This window comes from Saimiri boliviensis, chromosome 7, assembly GCF_048565385.1.
Source record: "Saimiri boliviensis isolate mSaiBol1 chromosome 7, mSaiBol1.pri, whole genome shotgun sequence".
Lineage (NCBI taxonomy): Eukaryota > Metazoa > Chordata > Mammalia > Primates > Cebidae > Saimiri > Saimiri boliviensis.
This window is the reverse complement of record NC_133455.1, coordinates 107,509,180-107,523,623: the sequence shown is the minus strand read 5'-3', so window position 1 is coordinate 107,523,623 and position 14,444 is coordinate 107,509,180. Positions and strand designations below refer to the sequence as shown.

The following is a 14,444-nucleotide window of genomic DNA, read 5'->3' as shown; positions in this document are numbered from 1 at the left end:
TTAGAAAATACACGCTTAAAATCTGTGCATTTTATGTTGAATTATACCTCAAAGTTTTTTTTAGAAGAGTGAAGAACATAATGAAAGCTAGAAAAATTCTTGACAAAATACTGCATAAATTACTTTAAAGAGAACTGTCTGTGTTAAGTTTCTTTCATCTCTTCTTTGCCATGAATTTATCAGAAAAACATATATTTAAAGGCTTTTTTTTTTTTTTCTGAGTTGCAGCCAATTGGTAGCTATTTTTAGACAAGGAATAACCTTGAATTTACATTGTTAGTTATTTGGACAAAAAACGTTTAAGCACTGTATTTTAATATTACTAACCTGATTTAGAGAATTAATACTTTTAAATTGCTGGTTTAATTTTTTAAACCATTTAAACAAAAATGTCTTTATTATATTTTCAGAATTGGTTTTATACCCTGGAATGTTGAAACAGAAGTCCTTCCTCTCATTTCTTCTGTGTTGCCAAGAACTATTTTTCCAACAAGTACCATATCTTTAGAAAATTTTGGTAAAGTTTGTGAAATCATTTTCTATTTTAAAAATTATTATTAGTTTCTTCAAGTTTCATAAAAATGTGTGTTTGATTACTTACAAAAGCTGTGAAATAAGGTATAGTAACTTGTAAATACTTCTATAAATATTTGGACAGTGACTTGACTTTAAAATTGCTTTGGCTGGGTGCAGTGGCTCAGGCCTGTAATCTCAGCACTTTGGGAGGCCGAGGTGGATGGATCACAAAGGTCAAGAGTCTGAGACCATCCTGGCCAACATGGTGAAACCCCATCTCTACTAAAAAATACAGAAATTAGCTGGGCATGGTGGCGCGTGCCTGTAGTCCCAGCTACTTGGGAGGCTGAGGCAGGAGAATTGTTTGAACGCGGGAGGCAGGAGTTGCAGTGAGTCGAGATCACGCCACTGCACTCCAGCCTGGTGCCTGGAGACAGAGCGACACTCTGTCTCAAAAAAAAAAACAAATTGCTTCAACTAGAGTATATATATACAATGGAATATTTTTCTGCCACACAGAAAAAAAAGAAATCCTGTTGTTTGTGACAACATGGATCAATCTGGAGGACATTATGCTAAGTGAATAAGGAAGGCATAGTAAGACAAATACCACATGATCTCACTTCTGTGTGGAATTGAAAAAAGTTGATCTCATAGAACTAGACTGTAGACTAGGGGGTGGTGTAGTCATGGTGGGGTGGAGGTTGTTGGTCAAAGGATACAAAATTTCAGCTAGGTAGGATAAGTTCTAAAGATCTATTGTATAATGTGATGACTAGAATAATACAGTTGACCCTTGAACAACACAGGTTTTAACTGCGTGGAGACATTCATATGTGAATTTTGAAAAATAAATATATTGAATTTTTTTGGAGATTTGCAACACTGAAAAAAAAGCTCACAAATTGCATAGCCTATAGTGAAGAAATTAAGAGAAAATTATGTCATTAATGCATAAAATATATGTAGGTACTAATCTATTTTATCATTTACTACCATAAAATACTTACAAATCTGTGATAAAAAGTTAAAATTTATCAAAACATATACACACTCAAACCACATGGTGCCACCATTTGAAGTCATGAGAAATGTAAACAGCTATAAAGATACAGTATTAAATCATAACTGCATAATATTAACTATATTACATATTTACCACTGTAATAATTTTGTGGCCACCTTCCATTGCTATTCTGGTGAACTCAAGTGTTGTGAATATCTGGGAGGTTGAGGCTGCAGTGAGCCATGATTGCACCACTGCACTCTAGCCTTTGCAACACAACAAGAGCCTGTCTCAAACAAAAAACAAAAAACAAAAAACCTGGCTGGGCGTGGTGGCTCACACCTGTAATCCCAGTACTTTGGGAGGCTGAGGCGGATAGATCACGAGGTCAGGAGTTCAAGACCAGCCTGGCCAAGATGGTGAAACCCTGCCTCTACTAAAAACACAAAAAAATTAACCAGGTGTAGTGGTGCACGCCTGTAGTACCAGCTACTTGGGAGGCTGAGGTTGCAGTGAGCTGAGATTGCGCCACTGCATTCCAGCCTGGGCGACAGAGCAAGACTACATCTTTAAAAAAAAAAACAAAAAAAAAAAAACGCAAAACGTGGTGTAATATAGTCATCTCCACATAAGTATTTGTCTTTTTTTTTTTTTTTTTTTTTGAGACGGAGTTTCGCTCTTGTTACCCAAGCTGGAGTGCAGTGGCGCGATCTCAGCTCACCGCAACCTCCGCCTCCTGGGTTCAGGCAATTCTCCTGCCTCAGCCTCCTGAGTAGCTGGGATTACAGGCACGTGCCACCATGCCCAGCTAATTTTTTGTATTTTTAGTAGAGACGGGGTTTCACCATGTTGACCAGGATGGTCTCCATCTCTTGACCTCATGATCCACCCGCCTCGGCCTCCCAAAGTGCTGGGATTACAGGCGTGAGCCACCGCGCCCAGCCGCATTTGTCTTTCTTATAGATTGCATATCACAGTGAAATGTGATCTCTTACAGTGTTTGCATATTTTTCGAAGTGTTTAGTGCAATACTGTAAACCTTGAGTAACACCTTGGGGACCCACATGAAGTGCCGTTAGTGATGTAGGAAGTGCTCCCAAGAAGCACAGAAAAGTCATGGTATTACAAGAAGTTGTTTAATTCCTTGATAGGAACTTTAGATTGAGATCTATAGCTGCTGTTGCCTGCCATTTCAGACAGATGATTCATCTTGTAAACGAAGGATATAAGCTTACAGTATTGGTAAATACAGTACAGCACTGTAATGTATTTTCTGTTATGACTTTTGTAACAACCTTTTCTTTAGCTTATTGTAAGAATACAGTATGTAACATATATCACATTAAAAATACGTTAATTCACTGTTATCAGTAAGGAGTCTGGTGAACATTTAAGTTTGGGGGAGTAAAAACTACGCCAATTTTTGGCTGTGTGGGGGGTTGGTGCTCCTAATCCCTGTGTTGTTAAAAGTTCAACTACACTGTATTGTTGAAAATTGCAAGAGAGTGGGTATAAACTGTTTTCACTAAGTTATAACTATGTGAGGTGTAGTGCATTTATTAAGTAGCTAGTTTTGGTCATTCACAATGTATATGTACTTCAAAGCATCATGTTGTACATAGTGAACACATAAAGTTTTATCTGTCAGTCAGTTTTAAAATTAAAAACTATTCCAACTAGAAACTCTGTGCTACAGTTTTTAGAAATTACAAATTGGAGGCTTTGAAGAACTGATTATAAGTCTCCTTTCTGTTTTGGGCTTTCCTGTCCAAACCATAGATCTTTAGAAGTAACATCTGTTAATTATTAATAAATAGTTTGAGTCTTTATTAATACATGGATAACTTGACAGTTTTCTCTCACCTTTTGCCTAGATAATACCAGTTCATGGCCAGGCGCAATAGCTCACACCTCTATGCCCAGCACTTTGGGAGGCCAAGGCAGGCAGATCACTTAAACTCAGGAGTTTGAGACCAGCTTGGGCAACATGGCGAAACTCTGTTCTATTAAAAATACAAAAATTACCTGGGCATGGTAGTGCATGTGTGTAGTCCCAGCTATTCGGGAGGCTAAGGTGGGAAGATCACTTGAGCCTGGGAGGTTGAGGCCACAGTGAGCCATGATCACTCCAGTGATCACACCATTGCACTCTAGCCTGGGTGACAGAGTGAGACCCTGTCCCAAAAAAAAAAAAAAAATCATTAAGCAGGTAGCAGTTATAAGACCAAATATTATTTTCCTTTTTTCCCCTATAAAATTGCCCACTTGAACCAAATCTAGTTGTTATTTCAGTGTCATTAAGAAAATTGATGAATACCTCACACTACTCTGATGTTAGTAGCTGTACATTTATTAATAGTTTTATTTATAAGTATTTTACCTCACTCTGTTGCAGAGTATTTTATGCTAAAATTAGCTAAAGCCAAATTACTGTTTCTTAAAACAAATATTTTTTACCTTTTTTTAAAAAAAAATATTATTAGGTACTTCTTGCAAGGGATATGCATTAGCACATACTCAAGAAGGGGAAGAAAAGAAGCAAACTTCTGGTACATCAAATACCAGAGGATCAAGACGAAAACCTGCAATGACAACTCCTACAAGGAGGTCTACACGTAACACAAGAGCTGAAACAGTCAGTCAGTCTCAGAGATCCCCAATATCAAATAATTCTGGGTGTGATGCCCCAGGTAACAGTAATCCATCTTTAAGTGTTCCTTCTTCAGCTGAGTCAGAAAAGCAAACAAGACAGGCTCCAAAACGGAAGGCTGTAAGAAGAGGAAGAAAACCAGCTTTACTGAAAAAGAAACTTCGGAGCTCTGTAGCTGCCCCTGAAAAATCATCTTCCAATGATTCAGTAGATGAAGAAACAGCAGAATCTGACACATCACCTGTGTTAGAAAAAGAGCACCAATCAGATGTAGACAGTAGTAACATTTCTACTTTGCAGACACATATAGAAAACCAGTCTGATAACTGTTTGAAAAGTTGCAATGAGCAAACAGAAGAAAGTGAGAAACAGACTGCAAATCATGATACAGAGGAAAGAGTAGAATCTTCATCTTCAGAGTCTTGTGCTCAAGATCCTCCTGTGCTAGTTGGTGAGGAAGGCAAAGTTCAAAAACTTGAGAATACAGGTATAGAGGCTAAAGTTTTGTGTGTGGAAAGTGAGATTTCTAAAAATATTTTTGAAAAAGGAAGTGATCCATTGGAAAAGCAAGACCAGGTATCTGGATTTTCAGAATCAGAGGTAAAGGCAGATGTATGTACAGTTCATCTTCCAAATGATTTTCCTACATGTTTAACATCTGAAAGCAAAGTACATCAACCTGTATCTAGTCCTGTAAGTGAGTTATCTGAGAATGTAGAGTCAGTGGTTAATGAAGAAAAAATGACAGAGAGTTCCATAGTAGAAATTACTGAACATAAAGATTCTGCACTAAAAACAGAGGAGCTTATAGAGAGCCCCAAGTTAGAATCTTCTGAAGATGAAATTATACAAACAGTGGGCAGAAGATCTGTTACGAGCCCAGAGGTTCAATTGCTTGAGCATGTTGAAACTGAAGATGCAGAAATAATTGCAACATGTGATACATCTGGGAATGAAGATTTCAATAATATTCAAGACTCTGAAAATAATTTATTAAAAAATAATCTTTTGAACACCAAACTGGAAAAATCTTTAGAAGAAAAGAATGAATCACTCATCGAACATCCCAGATCTACAGAGTTGCCTAAAACACACATTGATCAGATTCAGAAGCATTTTAACGAGGACAACAATGAAATGATACCTATGGAGTGTGATTCATTATGCGGTGACCAAAATGAATCTGAAGTTGAACCATCTGTAAATGCTGATCTTAAACAAATAAATGAAAATTCTGTGATACACAGTTCTGAAAATAATATGTCGTCTTCAGTTCTTGCAGATGAAAAGGTTGAAACTATATCTCAACCATCTGAATGCCCAGTAGATACTATGGACAAAGCCAAAAAGCCTCGTACTCGAAGATCTAGATTTCATTCTCCATCTACAACTTGGTCTCCCAACAAAGACACTCCACAAGAAAAGAAGCGGCCCCAGTCTCCATCTCCCAGAAGAGAAACGAGGAAAGAAAGCAAGAAGTCTCAATCACCATCTCCTAAGAATGAGTCTGCCAGAGGCCGGAAAAAATCCCGTTCTCAGTCCCCAAAAAAGGATATTGCAAGAGAAAGGAGGCAATCTCAGTCTCAGTCTCCAAAAAGGGATAATACTAAGGAAAGCAGAAGATCTGAATCACTGTCCCCAAGAAGAGATACTTTGAGAGAGAACAAAAGATCTCAACCAAGAGAGAAAGATTCCTCCCCAGGAGAAAAATCTAGGTCCCAGAGCAGAGAAAGAGAAAGTGATAGAGATGGGCAGAGGAGAGAGAGAGAAAAGAGAACCAGAAAGTGGTCTAGGTCCAGATCTCATTCTAGGTCCCCCTCAGGATGTAGACCAAAAAGTAAGAGTTCATCATTTGGTAGAAATGACAGAGATAGTTACGCTCCCCGCTGGAAGGGAAGATGGGCAAATGATGGTTGGAGATGTCCACGAGGAAGTGATCGGTACAGAAAGAATGACCCAGAGAAACAGAATGAAAATACAAGAAAAGAAAAAAATGACATCCACCTAGATGGTGATGATCCAAATTCTGCTGACAAACATAGGAATGACTGTCCCAGTTGGATAACAGAAAAAATAAACTCTGGGCCTGATCCAAGAACCAGAAATCCAGAAAAGTTGAAAGAGTCTCATTGGGAAGAAAAAAGAAATGAAAATTCAGGAAATTCTTGGAATAAAAACTTTGGTTCTGGTTGGGTATCTAACCGTGGTAGAGGCAGAGGCAACCGTGGCAGAGGCACTTACAGAAATAGTTTTGCCTATACAGATCAGAATGAAAATAGGTGGCAAAACCGAAAGCCCCTCTCAGGGAATTCAAACAGTTCGGGGAGTGAATCTTTCAAGTTTGTGGAACAGCAGTCCTATAAGCGGAAAAGTGAACAAGAGTTCGCATTTGATACACCAGCAGATAGATCCGGGTGGACCTCTGCATCTAGCTGGGCTGTGAGAAAGACTTTGCCAGCGGATGTACAAAACTACTACTCGCGACGAGGCAGAAATTCTTCAGGTCCACAGTCTGGATGGATGAGGCAAGAGGAGGAAACATCTGGACAGGGTAACGTATTCTTTTTTGTTTATTGATACTGTTTTATTTGAAGAATTATAAATTTAATATGTTTTTTGTATGAGTTGAAATGATCCTTATTTGTAGTTTTTATAAATTTAAGCTGAACCCTAGTTATTTACAAGTCACTTTGCATTATATAAATATATATACATGTACATTTATCTACATCAGTATATTTTTAACCCTGCCTCTGCTCCAAACCTTGCCAAAGACTTAAATATTTTCAGCACTGTTTGCTGCAATAGAAGAGTTTGGGATATTCCTATGCAGGATTCAACAACTAATTTGTTTATTTCAGATATGTACGCTTTTAATTTTTTTGATCATTGTTCTTACACAAATAAAATAAGCCATTGCTTTAATAGTAAAGATTTATCTTGTTTTTTTCTTGCTAAGAACATTGCAAGAAAAAGGCTGTTGAAGATATAAAAATTGAATAATCATACTTACAATTTAGTAACTAAGTAATTACTTACAATTACTTAGTAACTAAGTAATTACTTACAATTTAGTAACTAAGTTTTATGTGATTTTTTAACTAGTCAGTTTCTTGAGCTACTGATTGTTGATATATGTTTTTGCATAAACTTATTCTTAAAAATATTTTCAGTTGAATGTTTTCTTTCATTTAGAAAATCAGTCCACATTATTTAGAAATGACAGGATTAAAATAAACAATTGGAGATTGGTATTGGTGTATTGAGCCTATTAATTGCTGTTTAATTTTAGTGTAACCAGTGGTTCTTTGTTTCTGTGTAAAGATATTCGTAACATGAGTTTTTTCACACGCTTTTTTTCTTTTGATAGATTCTAGCTTAAAAGACCAAACAAACCAGCAAGTTGATGGTTCTCAGCTACCTATAAATATGATGCAACCACAAATGAATGTAATGCAGCAACAAATGAATGCACAACACCAGCCTATGAATATCTTCCCATATCCAGTGGGTGTTCATGCTCCTTTGATGAACATCCAACGCAATCCATTTAACATTCATCCTCAGCTACCCTTGCATCTCCACACAGGAGTGCCCCTCATGCAGGTAGCCGCTCCTACCAGTGTATCTCAGGGACTACCACCACCGCCACCCCCTCCCCCACCATCCCAACAAGTCAACTACATTGCTTCACAACCAGATGGAAAGCAGTTGCAGGTATGTTTTTAGCAACTCAAGTTTAATCAATATAGCCATTGTAGACATTTAGCTGTTCAGGACAGATGTCCAAAAAAAGGCATTCTGGCCTCCAAAAACAGTTGTTTATTTGATTTTAGTTACGGTAAACCTTCATAATCCCTCTTTCACTGTCCTTCTCAAAACACTCCAACTCCCAAATTAGAAAATCAGTTGAATACATATTACCAAATCCAGGCTACATATATGCCGTTATTTATATCGGAACAGGATTTTTTACATTGAGTAATCCGAATTAGAATAAAGTGGTGGGTGCTTTACGTTTTTCCCGTTTTGCATTATTTAAGGGGTATATGGGGTGGTGGGAACTAGTGATTAAGTACTGTGATGAAGCTTTTATTGTCTTGTTTGGAGAAACACTAGATAAAGCTGTTCATTATCCATTACCATCTTTGTTTCATTTTCATGAGTTATCATGCTAAAAAGAAAGGAGAAGTGCCTATATGAGCCATAGAAAACTTGAATAATTTGCAAACATTGTATTGTTATAATGTTATGTCTGCCTTTCTAAAATTTTAGAACCCTAGGCCAGGCACTGTGACTCATGCCTGTTATCCCAGCACTTTGGGAGGCCAAGTTGGGCGGATCATTTGAGGTCAGGAGTTCATGACCAGCCTGGCCAACATGGCAAATCCCCATTTCTACTAAAAATACAAAAATTAGCCAGGCATGGTGGTGTGTACCTGTAATCCCAGCTACTTAAGGCTGAGGCAGGAGAATCACTTGATTGGGAGTGGGAGGTTGCAGTGAGCCAAGATCATGCTACTGTATTCCAGCCTGGGTGACAGAGTAAGATTCCGTCTCAAAAAAAAAAAAAAAAAAAAAAAAAATTAGGCCGGGCACAGTGGCTCATGCCTGTAATCCCAGCACTTTGAGAGGCCAAGGTGGGCGGATAACCTGAGGTCGGGAGTGAGACCAGCGCAACCAACATGGAAAAACCCCATCTATACTAAAAATACAAAATTAGTTGGCCCTGGTGGCACATTCCCAGCTACTCAGGAGGCTGAGGCAGGAGAACCACTTGAACCCAGGAGGCGGAGGTTGCAGTGAGCTGAGATAAGCACCATTGCACTCCAGCCTGGGCAACAAGAGTGAAACTCTGTCTCAAAAAAATAAAATTAGAATTCTGACAGTAAAATAGAGTTGAAGAATGGGGAAATTGGATTTTAGTATTTGGGATCTTAATCTTTTTCTCCTATCAATTTACTGCAAGCCATTTGCCTTTACTGCCTCATTTTTTCCAATTTTTAAAGTGGGGGTACTTATTTTCGTTAATATTCCTAAAGATTCTTGTAGGAAAGATACAATTCTTTTTGTATTGTATTGTATGGTAGTTTTGAGACAGATTCTTACTCTTACTGGAGTACAGTGGCATGATCTCGGCTCACTGCAACCTCTGCCTCCCAGTTTCAAGTGATTCTCCTCAGCCTCCCAAGTAGCTGGGATTAGAGGCATGCACCACCATGCCTGGCTAATTTTTGTATTTTTAGTAGAGACTGGGTTTCACCGTGTTTGCCAGGCTGGTCCTGAACTCCTGACCTCAGGTGATCCACCTGCCTCGGCCTCTCAAAGTTCTGGGATTACAGGTGTGAGCCACCATGCCCGGCCGATATGATTCTTTAAATACTGTTCTCCTTCTCCTTCTTTTTAGTGTTGTTGTCAGAATGTTATAATACATTAATATAAAATTTTAAAGTCATGTTGACATATCTAAATAACGCCCTGTTTAAGAGTGTTACTCAGTTTTCTTTAAAGAGCCCTTTAGATATAAATGGCCTGAAATATGCATTTTTCTTTAGTCCTAAGGTTGGTTCACTTTGTGTTTTTTAATGTTACTTCTCATACATCACTAAAAGACATCCATCGAGTACAAGTAATTCATTAACTGATGATAACTCTTTAAAACAGGGTATTCCTAGTTCTTCTCATGTAAGTAATAACATGAGTACACCAGTTTTGCCTGCTCCGACAGCAGCCCCAGGAAATACGGGAATGGTTCAGGGACCAAGTTCTGGTAATACTTCGTCATCAAGTCACAGCAAAGCCTCTAATGCTGCTGTAAAATTGGCAGAAAGCAAAGTAAGTGTTACAGTGGAAGCCAGCGCAGATAGCTCGAAGACAGACAAGGCAAGTTCAAGGTTGAGAGCAACCTCCATAATTCTGTATATTTTATAATGGTGAAAAAATATCAGCTTTTTATTGTATGAGTGGTGAAAGGAATTTCTTATGGGCAGTCTGAATGCAGTATTATTTGAAGGATTCTGTCTAGATGTGTTGATGTCCAGTAACTTACTGGTAATATTTTATAATTGTTTTCAGAAATGTTTGATATGTTTTAGTAAATAAACTGTTTATATTTGTGACATTAATAGTTGGAGAGTTTCTTATTGTAAATGTCAAGTATTTCAGTTTCTTATTTGGAATTCTGTGAGAGTATATGATTTGTAAATAACAAATTATACATTTTCTTCTTATCAGAAATTGCAGATTCAAGAAAAAGCAGCACAAGAGGTAAAATTGGCCATTAAGCCATTTTACCAAAATAAAGATATCACCAAGGAAGAATATAAAGAAATTGTACGGAAAGCAGTAGATAAAGTAAGTTATGGCTTTAGTGAAATGTATGCATATTGTTTTGAACCACCTCTGTTTTAATACATGAATGCTGAAGTATAATTAAAATAATAAAAGCTAGCTCCTACTAATTCTTGTCTACCTTTTGCCTTTTGAATAGTTTGTATAAGATAATGAAACATGAAAATAAGCCTGTTTATCTCTTTGGGGTGGTTTTTCACAAAGCTTTCTATTTTGGCTTTAATCCTTTAAGCATGAAAAAAGTTTACCGCCCCCCTCCCCACCTTTTTTTCTTAGGTTTGTCATAGTAAGAGTGGAGAAGTAAATTCTACTAAAGTGGCAAATCTGGTTAAAGCCTATGTAGACAAATACAAATATTCACGGAAGGGGAGCCAAAAGAAAACTCTGGAAGAAACTGTGTCTACTGAAAAAAACATAGGCTGAAATGGGGAACGCTGTAAAGGACATTATCAGGATATCTGCAAAGTGCAATTTCAACATATACCATTAACTGAAAATCATGCATAACTGTGATTGAAATTTGGTTTTGATAAAATTATTTTTTTAACATAGGATATGATGTTTTGTTCTAAATAAATATAGTTCTGCACTGCAACTTCTGTATCCTTCCTTCCCCTCCACCCTCCCTGACAAATTCAAGGGAAAGTAAAGGGTTCAAAGGAAACGTGCACCTCTACTTACGTGTTACAGTGTGGATACTGGAAGATGTATAGCTTTCTGATTAGAGCAATGGAGTGCATAAATTAGTAACTGCTAAGTGCACTGGTTTAGAAGAGATTATATATAATGCATTTATTCTGCCAGGTTAAAATATAAAGTATGATCTTTATGATTTTTCCCTCTAATTATAGAAAGTTAAATAATGTATTACATTGAAAAATATTTCTAATATTAAATAGAACATATCAATTGCAGGGTTCCTAATGTGTATTTTTAAAGCACATATCTGAATAAATCACCTAGATAGAAAAAAAATTATCACGAGTGAAATTTAGTGTTCAAAACATTCAGACACTCTTCACCTATTGTATGACCAAATAAAGGTTATGCTGCTTGTTTTTCTTTTGTGCCTTTTTTTCCACCCCCTGATTGAGGTAAGCAGTTTGATTTACTAGATACAACTTTGGCAGTTCAAAGCCTTTGTTGAAGACTTTGAGGAAAAAGATTTGGAAAAAGTGTTGACTTTCAGCCGGGCATGATAGCTCACGCCTGTAATCCCAGCACTTTGGGAGGCCAAGGCGGGTGGATCACCTTAGGTCAGGAGATCAAGAGCAGCCTGGTCAATGTGGCGAAACTCCGTCTCTACTAAAAATACAAAAATTAGCCAGGCGTGGTGGTGCACACCTGTAATCCCAGCTACTTGGGAGGCTGAGGCAGGAGAATCGCTTGAACCCAGGAGGCGGAGGTTGCAGTGAGCAGAGACCACACCAGTGCACTCTAGCCAGGGCAACAGGAGCAGGAAAAAAAAAAAGTGTTGATTTTGTAGAAATTATGTTCTTTCATACTATCTTCTACCCATCACAGATGATAAATTGTGCCAATTCGAGAATTGCTGTTAAGTGTTACCCCCGCTTCCTTGGGACTAAGAATTTTAAGACTCACGGTATTGGCTTCAAGTTGTTTTTTAATCACTGATGAAATTAGTTTCACACTTGAAAATCCCCAGATGCTTTACAATGAATGTAGTCTTAATTTGATGACCATATGGTAGCCATTAGCCATGTTGTAAAATTCTAGACAGTAAAACTTGTGTGTTAGAAAGGGAGGGAAAAATTAAATAATGGAGAGTCCATTATTTAATTTGGATAATGAAGTTCCTTCTTTCAGGGACTAAGGATTTGGGTTTTGTTTGTTTGTTTTTAATAAGTACTAGAATATGTCAGGTTTTCTAAAAGGTAAGTTTAAAATTTTTATCATGCCATTATTTTAACTGGCATCTTGAAAGAATGGAGTTTTCTCCATGATAAACTCTGATTCCAGTAAAAACTTTTTACCAAGTAACTGGAAAGCTCTTCAGATAAGTTGTTAACGGATCCAAGGAGATACATCATCCTCAGTGAGATAAACTGACCCTTTTACTAGCTAAACTGTAGCCAGAGCAATACTCTAGAGCTGTGCTTTTCTAAAGATTATTTGTTTGTCAATTTTATGTGCATAATACTTTTCTTGGTGCTAGCTTTGATAGGCATAATATTTTAAAATGTTCACCCCATAATGATTGTGCTAGTTCCTAAGCTTTGTTATGAGTGTAATCATAAAAATATTTCCAAGCAGTTTTTGATCTTCATTCTACATTTCTGGGCATTTGTAATAATGGTATTCTACTGGTGTATATATTTTTAAAATTTGTGTTTAGATTATGATAGAGAAGTTTCAAGCTATTTCTTCTAATAAAATATCAAAACAGTGTTTCGGAATATGAAGGCACACCTCCTTAGTTATTTTAGTTCAGAACCCTAGAAACAATTTTGTAGACTATCAAACTATTTTGAGTTAAGTCTAGTTCATTCATTGAAATTTTTGCAGCAAATTGCTGTGCCTAAGCTGATTAATCACACAGTCTGTACTTTTCCTGCATTTTCTTTCTAGTGACATTTGAGAATTTGGTGACATTTTAAAATGTGCTTTATACCATTTAGCTTTTGCAAACAAGTTTGAAAGTTCTGGAGAAAAACAAGTGGTGTGGTCAAGAGTTGAAGTCTCATATGTCATTTTTTGTTGCTGTTGTTGAGATGGAGTCTTGCTCTGTTGCCAGGCTGGAGTGCAGTGGCCATCTTCTCGGCTCACTGCAACCTCCGCCTCCCGAATTCGAGCAGTTCTCCTGCCTCAGCCTCCCAAGTAGCTGGGATTACAGGCACCTGCCACCATGCCTAGCTAATTTTTGTATTTTTAGTAGAGATGGGGGAGTTTCACCATATTGGCCAGGCTGGTCTCGAACTCCTGACCTTGTGATCTGCCCGCCTCGGCCTCTCGAAGTGCTGGGATTACAAACGTGAGCCACCACACCTGGCCGATTTGAGGTCTCATATATCTTTAGTAGCACTCCCATGAATTATTTCCATGAAAATAAGAAATGTATGTTTCATATCTGATTGGGGCACTGGTTAGACTGCATTAATAGCTAATAGAAGAGTGTTACTTGATTAGAATTCAAACTTTTAAAATTTTGAAATGTTTAAGAATGTATTAGAAAGTGCATGCTTTATGTTGAAAAATATTGCTTTAACATTCCTCATTCTTGAGTTCTTTGAGAAATTTGTTAATCTTGCATGTGCACAAACTTAATTAGGAACATTTTGTGTGATTACATTTCCTCTTGTTATTTTTAAAGGTTCAGTACTGACTTGATCTTTGAGACTTTGGTCCCTTTAACTTACTATCACATTGACCGATATTTTACAGAAATGCCTAGAATTTTGAGACTAATAGTAGTTATCCATTAACATTCCAAAAGTTTTGTGCTTTTTACAATTTGTTTTGGTAATTATCACATTTTTTCTCTTAGTGTCCTTTAAATGGCCACAGTGTATACTGCTTAAATGTTCCATCCAAAAGATGTAGCTTCAGAAGCACAGTGGTTGTCCCAGGGTCTATGATATATTGTCTGTATTATGAAGTTGGAGTGCTGTCTACTGAAATTATACTCTTAAATAAATATGTAGTGTGTAATATTTTCTAATAAATTCTTTTGATAAACAAAATGATGTCTTTAACATTTTATTAAGATTCCTGGGAAATGGTGACTTTTCATTATAATCCCATATGAACATGTTCAATTATTACTTGGATTTGTACCAAAGTCACTAGCATCATGATTATGTAATATCCAAGCTCTAAAGCAAGCTTAGAGTTAGCTATAAGCATATACTTTAATAGCATTTTCCCTAATTACATGATTATTGTAAGAAATTAGAAAAACTT

The 14,444-nt window shown here is 37.1% G+C and overlaps 1 protein-coding gene across 5 annotated transcripts in view; it reads left to right on the top strand.

The window, feature by feature from the left end:
- SCAF11 (SR-related CTD associated factor 11) overlaps positions 1-14,224 on the top strand; it is a 99,336-nt gene extending 85,112 nt beyond the window's left edge. For 4 of the 5 annotated variants that reach the window (XM_074403173.1, XM_074403175.1, XM_074403176.1 and 1 more), the window contains 6 exons: positions 411-517; positions 4,006-6,723; positions 7,543-7,889; positions 9,837-10,055; positions 10,407-10,526; positions 10,800-14,224. In XM_074403173.1, the coding sequence (XP_074259274.1) occupies positions 411-517; positions 4,006-6,723; positions 7,543-7,889; positions 9,837-10,055; positions 10,407-10,526; positions 10,800-10,946 (3,658 nt within the window). In that variant the 3' untranslated portion in view covers positions 10,947-14,224. The remainder of the gene's footprint in view (positions 1-410; positions 518-4,005; positions 6,724-7,542; positions 7,890-9,836; positions 10,056-10,406; positions 10,527-10,799) is intronic. The other variant, XM_010352263.3, reaches the window with a different exon arrangement.
- The last annotated feature ends 220 nt before the right edge of the window (positions 14,225-14,444 follow it).